Here is a 14,423-nt window from a genome sequence, read left to right as displayed (position 1 = left end):
TAAGGCTATACTATATAGCAGCTAACCAGCTGTCTCTGCCCTGTAGTCTGTAGGTTAAGGCTATACTATATCACCACTAACCAGCTGTCTCTGCCCTGTAGTCTGTAGGTTAAGGCTATACTATATCACCACTAACCAGCTGTCTCTGCCCTGTAGTCTGTAGGTTAAGGCTATACTATATCACCACTAACCAGCTGTCTCTGCCCTGTAGTCTGTAGGTTAAGGCTATACTATATCACCATTAACCAGCTGTTTCTGCCCTGTGGTATGTAGGTTAAGGCTATACTATATCACCACTAACCAGCTGTCTCTGCCCTGTAGTCTCTAGGTTAAGGCTATACTATATCACCACTAACCAGCTGTTTCTGCCCTGTGGTCTGTAGGTTAAGGCTATACTATATCACCACTAACCAGCTGTCTCTGCCATGTAGTCTGTAGGTTAAGGCTATACTATATAGCAGCTAACCAGCTGTTTCTGACAGTAGGTGCGGACAAAATGCACAACGACCACTACAGCTGGTTACAGCTTTACAGAACTTGGGAGACTGCAATGCTGTCCCTCTTGAGAATATATTAGAATTGAATATATTATAATAGAATAGAACCTATTAGAATAGCATAGAATAGAATAGAACCTAATAGAATAGCATAGAATAGAACCAAATAGAATAACTTTAGTTTTTTCTGTGAGGGAACGTTCCCAAAAGCCATGTAGCAAAAGTCAGTCCACCATTTTAAAATGTTTTACTCTCAAATGACCTCTTCTGTGGTTACACAGTTCCACCCCAAAAACATGTGCTTTTCAACTGTACACGATAGGTCACAGAGAGTAGCTAAGAACATCATACTGATAGAATAATTACAGTCACAGGAAATAGGTAGTCTAAATTGCCACCTACACTGGTTTATAAGGAGTGTGTAGCTAAGTGATAACCCATCAGTATACAAAATAATTCTGTAATGACAAGAGTTAAATGTCCTCCTTTTTCTTGCATTACAGTGTAATTATGCACTTTACAATGTACAGTATGTTATTTGTATCAGTGTAAGAACTATTCTTTAGTGGCAACTTTGAAGATTATGACTTGAATTGTCTCAAATATGAATAATCTTAACGCTTAGGTCGTCTTATTGTACATATGGGTATAACTGGCATCTAGAATAGAGAACATAACAAATTGTGAGATTAAAAAGGCTGAAATATCTGGGCAGCTATAATTTACACATATCCTGCATTAAAGTTAAGTTAACATGTTCATATAGGACCAGTTTCCCTGACAAAGATTATGCCTAGTCTTGGACTAAAAAACATTCTCAATTAAGAATCTCAATAAAAAATGCTCCTCATTGTTAGTCCAGGACTGGGCTTAATATGTGTCAGGGAAACTGGCCCCTAGCGTCTAGGAGTTCCCAACCTTTTCGTTCCGGGGACCACCAAATCACTGTCAAAAGCTCTTGGGGACCACCAGTAGCTGAATGATGGATTTTTTTTAAACATAAATTATATTGAAAGTCAAATTTGGACAATTTGGCAGTAAATGTAACAAATTAAAATCATATTATTATTAATATTAACAATCTGCATTGTGAAAAGTAATTAGGGGTTGAAGCAACAAAGCTGGTGAAGCTATGTATTTCTTTGTCATTATTATTATTACAGTACACCAATGCCACATGGTGGCGCTATAACACGCAATTGAAAATGATAACTTTGAAAGCTCACACCCCTCACCCAGTGTGACCTAGAATCCTGATATGTGGTGCATAGGTCTCTCTCTTCTCGCAAAGTCTGCCATGATGGATTTCCACCATTTTACATTTGGTGAAATATAACTTAAATGCGGTGCCGGACTACCACATTTGGTGAAATATCACTTAAATGCGGGGCCGGACTACCACATTTGGTGAAATATCACTTAAATGCGGGGCCGGACTACCACATTTGGTGAAATATCACTTAAATGCGGGGCCGGACTACCACATTTGGTGAAATATCACTTAAATGCGGGGCCGGACTACCACATTTGGTGAAATATCACTTAAATGCGGGGCCGGACTACCACATTTGGTGCCCTGCATACTCGTTTGGTAATCCAACCCTGCTTAAATGACATCTCCTCCAGAACCACCAGATTCAGATGAAACTTGCTATTTTTTTTATTATTTTATTATTTATTTAACCTTTATTTAACTATACAAGTCAGTTAAGGACAAATTCTTATTTACAATGAAGGCCTACCAAAAGGCAAACGGCCTCCTGCGGGGACGGGGGCCTGGGATTCACATATAGATAACAAATACAATATAAATATAGGACAAAACACACATCACAGCAAGAGAGACAACACAACACTATATAAAGAGAGACCTAGGCAGCAACACATGACAACACAGCATGACAGCAACACAACATAACAACAACATGGTAGCAACACAAAACATGGTACAAGCATTATTGGGCACAGTCAACAGCACAAAGGTCAAGAAGGTAGAGACAACAATACATCACACAAAGCAGCCACGACTGTCAGTAAGAGAGTCCATGATTGAGTCTTTGAATAAAGACATTGAGATAAAATTGTCCAGTTTTAGTGTTTGTTGCAGCTCATTCCAGTCGCTAGCTGCAGCGAACTGAAAAGAGGAGCGACCCAGGGATGTGTGTGCTTTGCGGACCTTTATCAGAATGTGACTGGCAGAACGGGTGTTGTATGTGGAGGATGAGGGCCGCAGTATGTATCTCAGACAGGGGGGAGTGAGGCCTAAGAGGGTTTTATAAATAAGCATCAACCAGTGGGTCTTGCGACGGGTATACAGGGAGGACCAGTTTACAGTTATATTTAGCATCCATTGACGCAACATTTTCCAAACTAGCATATCAAACAACATTCCTATGGGTGTGGTCTTGCACACAAATGCATATAAATTAGGCAAAGATATTCGTATTGTCACAAAACTTGGTACACATGTTCCAAACACTGTTAAGACTCAACATATGCAAGCACATTCAGATGGACCACACGGTGGTCCTGTAAAGGGCACGTGTTTATATCTCTTGATCTGTTTGACTCAGAGTGATTCAATTTGGCACACATCCTCTCGGATTTGAGTCTAGCTAACCTGTAAAGTATGGTTCAGTTTAGTCGCATGCTGGCGGTGCTGGACAGTCAAAACCATTCATGCAAGCTCATTGGCTCATAGCAGCCATAATGTTTGAGCTAGAGGCCTGAAGACATGGGTACATAGATGCTATATACCAAATTTGGTGCCAATCGGTCCAGCGGTTCTGGAGAAGATGTTTAAAGTAGTCAACATCATTGAAAATGGTCCAAAATCACTCAAAAGCATTTTGCATGATCTGTTCGATGTTGAGTTCTGATATTTGGCAACTGTGGTAAGGAGTACATAAGTAGCTCATCCCAGGGCAATGTGTCCAATTTGTCCAATTCTATGATGAGCACAGCCTCATCTGGGGGAAGCAGAGAACTGCACAGCCAAGTCCTGGCAGTAGGAGGACCCAGTCAGTGACCCCACAGACAGGCTAATGCAACAGGGAAAACATGAGATGGATCTCATCTCTAACTACAGAGTATCCAAAAAAGAAACATTGGACTGTCTTTAATTTTGTAGACTGCATGCTAATTGAATGGAATTATATTTATGTAGAACTGTTTTCTTATTTTCTTGAGAAAATTAAAGGCTTGAAAAATGAATATGTTGCAGAACCTACATTTTCTGAATGCATCACACCTCAGCTCCAAACACACATCACATCAAACCAAGATCATAGTTGAACATATCGATCTATTGAGAAATACAATCAAATGACAAAACAAGGAGTGTCTTTCTTTGAACTATGTGCAATGCATACTACTGGTAACCTTTATCAAATTCTTAGCAAAAGATCAGTTGATAAGCACCTGGCCATGTTTGCAGGTGTGGCTACTGCGCAGTACATATTTGCGGTGATGTCTTGCCATGCACGCCCCTTGTCTTGATCAAGTCGTCTGACTTAACTATGAGATCACCATCCCCATAAACATTCAATTAAAAAAAGGAGGCACAGAGATTTCCTCAATAAAATAATTAAATAAATAAAGACAATTGAAACCATACCAGTTTAATGGGTATATGCCTACTTTCAGGGGCAGGCCTTGTCGTTTAAATAGAAAATAACCTCGCAGTATGCACATATAGGACTATCTCACAAAACAAAACACTTTTATCTTTTACATGTTAAATAGGCCTACCTGTATCCTATATTCCAATACACATATATCAGGGAAGATCAATAGTTATATCAATTTTAATGAATATATGTAAAACAATATACATGTCGTAAAGAAAACAACACCCACGCCTTCTTGCTGAAAATAGTCATATAGCGAAAAAAAACTGTTGCATTTGTTTATAGGCAAACAAGAAATCGTGTGGACCAATAAACGATTTACATAGTTCTTCAGAGGAAAAGAATGGCAAAGACCAAAATACAGTACATGCCAAATATTTATCATGCAACCACTGTAATTAGAATGGTCGGAGGAACAGCAATGTATCCTTAAAAATTGATTTACCGTTAAAATAAATAAAAACAGACGTTTGTCACAGACCCTCTGGGCATTCAAAAACTTCTAAACATTTTGCTTATTTTGTTGGTGTGAAGAGTAGGCTATACATGATAAGACCAATCATAATCAATTAATTGAAATCAATTTGCGTTTCAATAGCCATACGATTTATTGGAAAATAAAAGGTTCCAACTTCACGACGCATAAAAGCAATAGTCTTAAGTAGCCTACGACAGAAAGATGTAGGCCTCACATACTGTATGCGCCACATCATAATAGACTAATCCATCTGCCATGTGCCCAATGTATCACATAGCCTTAGCCATGAGTAACCATAGTGGCCTAATCATCACTCACTCAATCAAGCACCTCAAAGATCTATCAAATATCGATGTTCGAATAGGTCTGTACTAAACCAGAAATTGCATAGAACTGTATGAATTGAGTGTTGTTTCCATATGACCATTGTGCGCAGATTCAATTACTTGCAATTAAGGGGTAGGTAAATATTGCTTTTTTCAAACTAAAGTGCAGATTTTTCATGTGTGTTTAGCACAAATCTTTATTGATCTTTCATGACTTCCAGTCCACGTTTCATTAATTGTGGTAACTTTTCGGATGGATAAAAATGCTAATACCCTTGCAAATGAAATGTATAATGCAAGCTTCTATCACGGACAAAAAATGTCATAGCATATGATCAATCAGTAAATGCATAAAAAATAATGGCCCATAATTACATGTTAATTCTATCCATTGTAATAACCAAATAGGCCTATCTTTAAACAGAGTATATTTATCCTTGCCGTGGAGAACAGCTTTTTGTTTGGATTTTAATTTCCAAGCACATGTTTTCTCCGAGTTCCAAGAGTGTAGCCTAAATTCTAAAATCCGGAAAAGATTCGGTGGAGTAGCTAGGCTAGAATACACACGGAGGAGGAGACCAATGAAATGGGGAAAGAGCCTTGAGCACAGCCAACAAGATTGACGTAATGGATGCGTCAAATTAATCTGCGCACACTTGAGCCTTTGGGATGGACACATTTCCCCTTATGGGACAAAGATCACTTCAGTCCCTTTGCCCAAACTCGCCGTTTTAGATCATCTTACCAGAAATGCAAGAGCAGAACTGAAGGAAAAACGCACAGAAAAACCATTTTCCTCATCTCATGTGCAGAAGGGTGAAGACAGCACTTTTCGACCATTGGCAACTGGTAGAGGAAAACATCTCAAACCAAAAGCAATGGGTAAACTCATTATTCATTTTGCATGGATCTTTGACTCGTCGGGAGATAATGTTTGCATAAATAGAGATGTGAATGCATTAGGTTTTAGCTTTATATTGTAGCCTACTAGCTTGTCCTCAAATCGTGCGTCCTTCTATCATTCCAGTGTCAGTGTCCATGTCTCCATTTTCATAGGCTATTTTATTTTTCAGACACATTTGGAGTGAACTGCTTGACGATGTTTGAGAGCATAATAGGTTAGAGAACATTGTAGTTGAGAGCCATAACAGTCTGAGTGATATAGATTAAATCAAGGAGAGGGAATTCCTTTTCGGGAACTTGAGTGTGCATTATGCTAGGCTAGGCTAAACAGGCTATTGTTTAAAACTCCGTCATGTTGCTATGTCGAGTCTATGCACATCAATGCAATTCCTTATTTGTTTCTTGCAGATCAAACATATGGAGAAGTAAACCAGCTTGGCGGGGTATTTGTCAACGGGCGACCTCTTCCAAATTCGATTCGGATCAGAATCGTGGAATTAGCTCAACTTGGAATACGACCCTGTGACATCAGTAGACAGCTTCGAGTATCTCATGGCTGCGTGAGCAAGATACTAGCGAGATATAACGAGACGGGTTCGATATTGCCCGGTGCCATAGGAGGAAGTAAACCCCGGGTCACAACACCCAACGTGGTGAAAAGCATAAGGGATTACAAACAAGGAGACCCTGGAATTTTTGCTTGGGAGATCAGGGACAGGCTTCTTGCAGATGCAGTTTGTGATAAATATAACGTTCCCTCCGTCAGCTCTATAAGCCGCATTTTACGCAACAAAATAGGAAATCTTTCTCAGCCGGGCCAATATGAGAACAGCAAGCCAACCCATCCTCAGCTATCCTACAACCACATGTACCCATACTCATACCCCAGTGCAATGTCACCCACTGGGACTAAAATTGGCAGCGGTCACGGTGTACCGATCACAGCGGGCCATGTCAGCCTCTCCCGTCATGGATGGCCTTCGGTGCACACAGTCAGCAACATTTTGGGCATTCGAGCCTTCATGGACCCCTCAGGTAGGTGACAAAATCAAATATTGTGCATGTATGTTACTCTTGAAGCTGAGTTGTTTTCTCATAGGCAGCAGCATTGTCCATTGAGCGCTCAAATGAATAACATTGGTACATTTATGCATCAGTCAGTGTGGCTTGTTAATCACACAGATATTTCAGATGATTTCACATTAATGAGAAACTATTTAAAACAACAAACGTATAGTCGACATCAGGGATAGACACATATAATAACGATATAGGCCTAACTGTAAATAGTGAGAAGTTCATATGGGCTGAATAGGCCTAATGTATAATTTTGGAATGGACGAACGTTTAAATAATATTGATAAAGGAGCCAAATGGCGCATTTGCTATAAACTATAAATGCAAAATCATCTTGAACTGTTTCGATGGGGAAATAGCCTACGTATAGGCCTATCAGTGTGAGTCATACTTTGTGGTTTTGGCCTATTCATATTTCTACAACGAACTCGTAGTCCATTATGAACGTTAATTAGGCTAAACGTCTTATTTTATGTCAGATATCTTATTGTTTCTCTTCAAAGTATAGCCTTATAATCGCATGAGACCAACAAGCCAAACTACAAACCTATAGGATTTACATCAGCAATAATGTAATATAATATGTTGTTCTAAAATCTCAAGAATTTACAAAAAACATGTCATTCAAAACGTTGTGGCCACAAACATTCGATATGATTTGACTAAAATAAAGATTGGTTGAAGTGTGTGTTTATCAGATAATTTCCCCAAGAATTTAATAAAAAACATCTGTTTATCATAAAATGTTCACTACCATCCTGTATTTTTGCAAAAGGAATGTTCTTAACACAAGAGCTAGATCCCAAAATACATTATTTAAAATGCTCAACTGAGTTGGCTTCATATCGAATAAAAACGTACATTGGTTTGTTAGCCTAATAATGTTATATTCTACACTGAAACATTTCCCACAGCCATTGCTGGAGCAGAGGGGTACCAATCAAAAATGGAGGAGTGGGCGAGCGTTAACAGAGCGACTTTTTCCTCTGCCCATGGCGTCAACGGAATAGAGAAGTCATCCCTAGAGGCAGACATTAAGTATCATCAGGTACAATTATGAAACAAATACACAAACAACGAATATGTTCATAGTTTGATCAGAAATCCGTTTCCACAAGATGTCCACTGTAAATATATGCATACATATAAACGTTTTGGGGCGTTTTGCTTCGCTGTGCTTAAACGTTTTTTTTTCTTCCGTTTTTTTTCAGTCTTCTTCAAACCTATCTAGTTATGTACCTGCTTGTGCCTACTCTCCCCCAAACCAATACGGGGTGTATGGTGGGCCAGCAGCTAACTACATGACAACAGGACACCACTGGCAGTCTCAGAACGCAAGCCTGGCCCACCCCAACAGCGGAGCAACCATGCAAGGTGGAGACTTCCACACGGCAATGTCTTTCAAACACTCATCGCGAGAAGGTAACTAAGCAAGTCGTTTTTTTAGGTTTCAAATCTTCCAGCGGATATTTTAATTAAGCACAATGGCACACATATATGCAGCTGTCAATCAAAAAACAGCTATTTTTAAATGCAACTCGTCAAAAAAAAGATTAGGCCCTGTGGGTCGAAACCCGACGACCTAACATGATGGGTTTTAATAGGTGGTGGAGGATGACAACGGTTGGCATTTAGATCATTTTGTATTTTATATAGGCCATAGGCCTCAATGCTACATACACCGGAAGCTTCGGGCACAAACAACAGAGCAGGCTGTGTTGGGCGACTGACTGTTGGGAAACCATTGAGTTCTTTGAGAGAAGGTTACTTTATTTACTGTGCAAGTCATTATGGTATCAAGCCAGTGTAAATGTACAGAGTAGGCCTACAGCAATAGCATTTCATACCCTCAGTTGATGACTGATGGCCTTTGGTGTAGGTGGTCTTGAAGAACCTATTAATAATAGTTTAATTATATGATAGCTATTAGCCTAACGATATAGACCACATTTTTCCAAACGTCTACATATTCATTAAATAATGTTACAATTAGCTAGCTATGATGTTCAAATTATGTCTATTTAATTTGCGAATACTTTTTAGGCAACGTTATATATTCCTATTTTCAAGGGTTGTGCGTGCGTTTGATTTTCAACGACGAGTAGTCCTGTAGGGAAGGTTTGGTTTTGCATTGATAGGCCTACATGATTTCCACAATATCATAACCTTTTTTACGGATAAAAATCTAATTGAGGTAATTTGATATAAATGACAACAGCCATGCAATTAGCGGTGTCATTTCCAACCACATACGACTTCATTTGAACAAAAAGCCTATTAAAAGATAAGCCTATTAATGCTAAACCAATCAGTATAATTCTAAATGAAATATTTCAGCAACCTACATTATCCATACCCTGCTGTTTATCGTAGGGCAATAATTTTGATATCAGTTACATGCCTGCTTATACTTTTGTGAAGATAATATTTGTGTGAAGAATAAAACATTGCTACATGTGGTAGGCCTCAAATTTGTCCAGTGCAATGGACACATTCATATAATTCCATCCCCGTTTTATAACCTTGATCTCTATCAGATGAGAAACAAGTCTAGGTATCTAATCTTGCTAGGGCATTGAGACCTGACCTATAATTGACCTGATTTTGTGTGCTCACTGTTCTGAATTAAGACTTATTTGTTCCAGAAACATACTGTATCTGTTGTTTGTTTTTCACAGGAGACAGAAAACCTCACAGTCCCTTGATCAAGCACCAGCACGAGGCGTTGAACGTACACGGACTCTCCCTCCCGACCTCAGCTTAATGACCCAACGAACCCAACGGACCGTCAAGCTCTCTTCAAATAGGCAATGTACAGAAAATGCATAATATTATTGGCGAATTTTCAATAATTCCACCAGCAAGTGAGGAACATACATTTCAAACGTCATTCAGTGTAATTGCATTGCAGTTCAATACAATTGTAAAATCATCGAATGTAGACATGAATGTTGTTATAGTCTTGTTCACCTGCATTAACGCAGTGGTGTTGGTTAGGACTTTATTGTTATATATTTTGCATTTCACTCATCCAAAACTCATCCCAAATCGAAATTGCGTAAAACGAATTATGTAACTTCCCTGAGGTCACATTGTTTCCACGACGGATATGGCTAATAGGCGTGCATGCTGTGTGTGTTCAAACAAACATTTGTTATTATGGACTGAAAAGGAAAGTTAAAAATGTGAACAATATCATGTATTTGTAATTTTGTAAATGACATCCGCAAAAACTGTATTATGTATATTTTTTATAACTGTGCTTAATAAAGGCATGCTAAACGGGAAATGCCTATTTCGACATATTTGGATTTCCCTAATTCATGCAGCTTTGCGCCTATTGTTGGCTACTGGTCAAATTAAAATGATGAAATTGTGATTGGTATAATAACTTGAATGGTTTAGTATAACAACTTTTCTCCTGAGGTCTCACTCGGTATACCTTTGACCAGATGCTACCACCCGATTTGATTTATCTCTCACTCTATCTGGGTACGGACGCTTACCGCAATATAGTTACCAAACAATTAGTCAAAAATAAAGACCTAAACGCACTTCTTATTTGTGGCACCAGACCATGACAAAAATCATAGAGTGGCACCTCTATTGGATAGCCTATTCCAAGACAAACACGAAACACCCGATAATCCAAGAATCAACACACAGTAGTATCAGAACTGGCACTACACAAACGTCTGAAGCATCTGATCAATCGAAACATCATGCAAGTCATGCGTGCGCAACTGCGGTTACGCACGGTTTGCAGGTGCAAACATCTAAAGCTAATAATGCTACGCCGAGAGTAGCATTTATGACGCTTTAAATTGATATTTGTAAATGTTGCTCAATTTGGGACAGCATACTGTGTTGTCTTTAATCATCAGAAAATATTGGAGCCTGGATTTGAGAAGTTGTTGACTGTGAGCAAACTATCACCAACCGATGAAACCATGCAGACTAGCCCCATCCCAGCAACGTTTTCCATATGCACATTTGTTTTTTAATATTTGTTTATCCCAGTTTACAGTGTGCATCTGTTCAACTGAATTTATATCAAAAGTGTATTCACCAATTCAATCGGTGGGAGCTATAGGCCAAATAGCTAGAAAGTGTAGACTAAATGCTTAATCGAAATCGAAAAGATTATCCTATGTTATTATCACTTAGGACTAACCTATCTACTTTATTCTATTCTATATCACGTTAGGAGTGTGAATGGTAGTCCTACTTGATATAACGTCGCATATTGAAATGAATCCAACTCAAACCCTTCTCGAAATACTACAAGGCTACTGAAATTCATTATCACTACAAGGACGTATTATTGTGAGTAATATGTACATGAATATTCATGTATTTATTTGTATAACATTTATGTTTTAATATGATAATATGTCATCCAACACATTCATGTGAATTATAATTATTATTGTTATTAGAATTATAATATTATAGGACGTTCTTGTACAAAACTAAAGATATATTCACTTCTCGCCTGGTTATGTAAGATTTTTAATTAGATGTAGCCTTTATTTAACTAGATTAGACCTATGTCTTTAAAAATAATACTTGTTTAAGGTCATAAAGTTCACAACATTTCCAGGATGAACACAGAGGCCTAGTTGAGCTTTTGAGGCATAAACAGAGAGCAATTTAGGAATTTTTATATATGCATATAGGACTTAAAATACTAACCTAGAAAACCTTATGAAAATAGAGTTAGTGGAAGTGGAAAACATAGTTTTGCTAAGCGCTTACTTTTAACAATCCCTAGTCTGCAGTTTGTCTGTGCGGTGGCTATAACCCAGTCCAAAGCCAAGCCACAGACCTCTCCAGGATGAGAACATGTGGGACATTCTGAACAGAAATATACATAACACAATCCAGGTGCCGGTATTTCAGCTTTGTTGTTTGAGTTTATTTATCCTTACATCCATATTTTGTCAAATGTGGTTTTTATCATCCAAATGAACATGTTGGTGAAATGCGCTTCAAAGTTTCGATATTGGATTGAGGTAGTTGTTAGATTATGTCATGTACTGGATAAGAAACTAACTTTAACAAAAGGATTTGTAGGATGCTGTACTCAGGGTGAGCAGGTTGACTGTTTGGACAATAGTCAGAAAGACAGACAGGAAGTCGTTAGCAGCAGGGGCATGTAGAGAGAGACGTGTGTGGTAGGGTTACCATGGACACCTGGTGATGGACATCAACACAAAGGAAGGGGAGCTGCAGCATGTAGCTTCATCCATCACAGCCCAGTGTGTCTCCTCTGCAATCAACACCACCTCACCACCCCAAAGTAGAAAACAATGCCTGTCCTATAGGACTGTTGAGACAGGTGGAGGAGAAAATATATGGTGTTTGCAGACCCGTATACTATTTCAATGTATGGACCTGGGTATGTGTGTCCTTATGGATATTTCTGTGAGGTGTTATGGTGTGAGTCAAGCTATATGTCCTGTAAATGTACACGTGCTTTCATTCATTAGGCAAACGATCTGACTGTGTAGTAGGCCTATCCTCTCAGAATGTATGCAGTCTCTTAACCTGAGGGACTATTCTCAATCTCCTTCTTAGTGTTCAATCGGCTGCTATGCCAAATTAGAAAAGTAAAACTGTCGTCTACAGTGTTGAGGCAAGTACATGTCGTACAGATGAGATGAAATTAAATAGAATGATCTAACATGATCATTTCCTGCTCATAATGTTTGTCTGACTAGTAGTAATTCTGCAAAAATTCAACACATATTTACTCAACGATTAGCCCCATTTGTAATAGCATTATTACATCAAGTGTGTGTGTGGATGTAGCACTCTGTGAGCTCCCAGCCTCTAATGCAGGAGAAAAGGTTTGGATTTTGTACCTATATATTCAACATGTTCTCACCATTCAAAGTCTATATTGATGTTTTTTTGCTGAGGCGAGTCCAGTAGCCTCCTGTAGACAGGTAATGAGCAATGTAAGGTGATCCTCCAGCAAACAGTTACTGCTGAATGGAGGTATGTCATTACTGGGACAAGTCTGAGCCTTACTGAGCACACGTCTGACAGAAACACTGGGCCTGAGACGAAGCACTGCTCCGTTGTTTACAATAGTGGCTGAGAGGGGCTCGAGTCATTGAGGATGTTGATAATGCCCCTCTCTCCCTCCCTGTCCCTCCCTCCCTCTCTCTCTCCCTCCCTCCCTCCCTGGAACATCCCCATTGCCTACTCTGTGTGCTGTAAGGTGAGTCAGCAGCTTTCAGTTTGACAGCCTATGACTTTGATTGACTGACTGACTGACTGACTGCCCACACAACTGAGCATATCATCACTGGCGGTTATTCTGAGGACAACATCAATGCACACACACACACACACACACACACACACACACACACACACACACACACACACACACACACACACACACACACACACACACACACACACACACACACACACACACACACACACACACACACACACACACACACACACACACACACACACACGTTTGCATTGTACACACAGACTAAAATAATGTATCCTGTAAGTACATCTAACAGCATATGTTTCTCTTGTCGTCATATCAATTACGATGTACCTTTATGTAGGGTCGTAAGGAAGCATATGAATTCGCAAACAAACAGTTTTTCTCCACGCCCTGAGGCAGGGCCACATTAATCTCTGCTGTGTCAAACGGTATTATAGTACAGGGCAAAACCTCCATTCCAAGACACACTGTCTAAATGTCTCCCTCTCAGCAGCAAAGAATCAAGGCGCCAGGACTAAGACAGGCGGCAGAGCATGAAACCACAAGCCACCTTCTGCCCCCCGCTAGAGATGTACACGCTGCTCTCAGTCTGCACACACAGCCCAGATTTGAGATATTAGTAAAAGGTCAAAAGTAATATAATTTAAATAAATGCAAATAAATTCAAATTTAATTAATTTCAGAATACTGACAAAAAAAAGGTGTATATTCTTCATTTGCACACAAAATATTTATATATACGATGGTGTCTTTTACGCTAAAAAGCGGCAAACCTAAAACAATATCTATCTGATGGTCAAGACCTTTAAAGCAAACACAATCCAATGCTAAAAGATCTTCTTCATGGGGAATGCTAGCAGCATACTGCCGGTCAGCCACCATCTTCTCAAGTGACCATGCCTCGTCTCGGGTTACTGGGTTCATTCTCGGGCCCTCAACAAAAGGTATGTGTCAGGAGAGCTGAGGAAGTGCTGCTGTCCACCTCATCCTGAGTCCTTTTCAAAAGATGTCTGACGTTCAAAGTCAGCTCTGACCCTCTTTTCATCCTTTCCTGTGGAAATTTGAGGAGAGAGCAAATAAACGCAGGTGAGTCTACCAGACAGACATCCCAAAACCAGGGGTCAGCATTTCGGCTGCTGCTTGAGATACAATGTTGTCCCACTCCTCCTGTCTTCTCATAAATGATCCCCATCTTGATTATCCTAACATTAGCATGAGCCAATAATTAAGAATCTGGACGATTCAACCGTGTGT

General features: G+C 39.4%; 1 protein-coding gene across 1 annotated transcript; it reads left to right on the top strand.

Annotated features, from left to right (window-relative positions):
- The first annotated feature begins 5,579 nt into the window (after window positions 1–5,579).
- LOC109900231 (paired box protein Pax-1-like) lies at window positions 5,580–10,293 on the top strand. The gene is made up of 5 exons (XM_020495924.2): window positions 5,580–5,812; window positions 6,242–6,868; window positions 7,825–7,958; window positions 8,122–8,332; window positions 9,589–10,293. The coding sequence occupies exons 1-5, from the start codon at window positions 5,809–5,811 to the stop codon at window positions 9,672–9,674; spliced, it is 1,062 nt and encodes a 353-aa protein (XP_020351513.1). The 5' UTR covers window positions 5,580–5,808; the 3' UTR covers window positions 9,675–10,293.
- The last annotated feature ends 4,130 nt before the right edge of the window (window positions 10,294–14,423 follow it).

Source organism: Oncorhynchus kisutch, linkage group LG12 (assembly GCF_002021735.2).
Source record: "Oncorhynchus kisutch isolate 150728-3 linkage group LG12, Okis_V2, whole genome shotgun sequence".
In the NCBI taxonomy this organism is placed as follows: Eukaryota; Metazoa; Chordata; class Actinopteri; order Salmoniformes; family Salmonidae; genus Oncorhynchus; species Oncorhynchus kisutch.
This window is presented reverse-complemented; position numbering and strand designations above follow the sequence as displayed.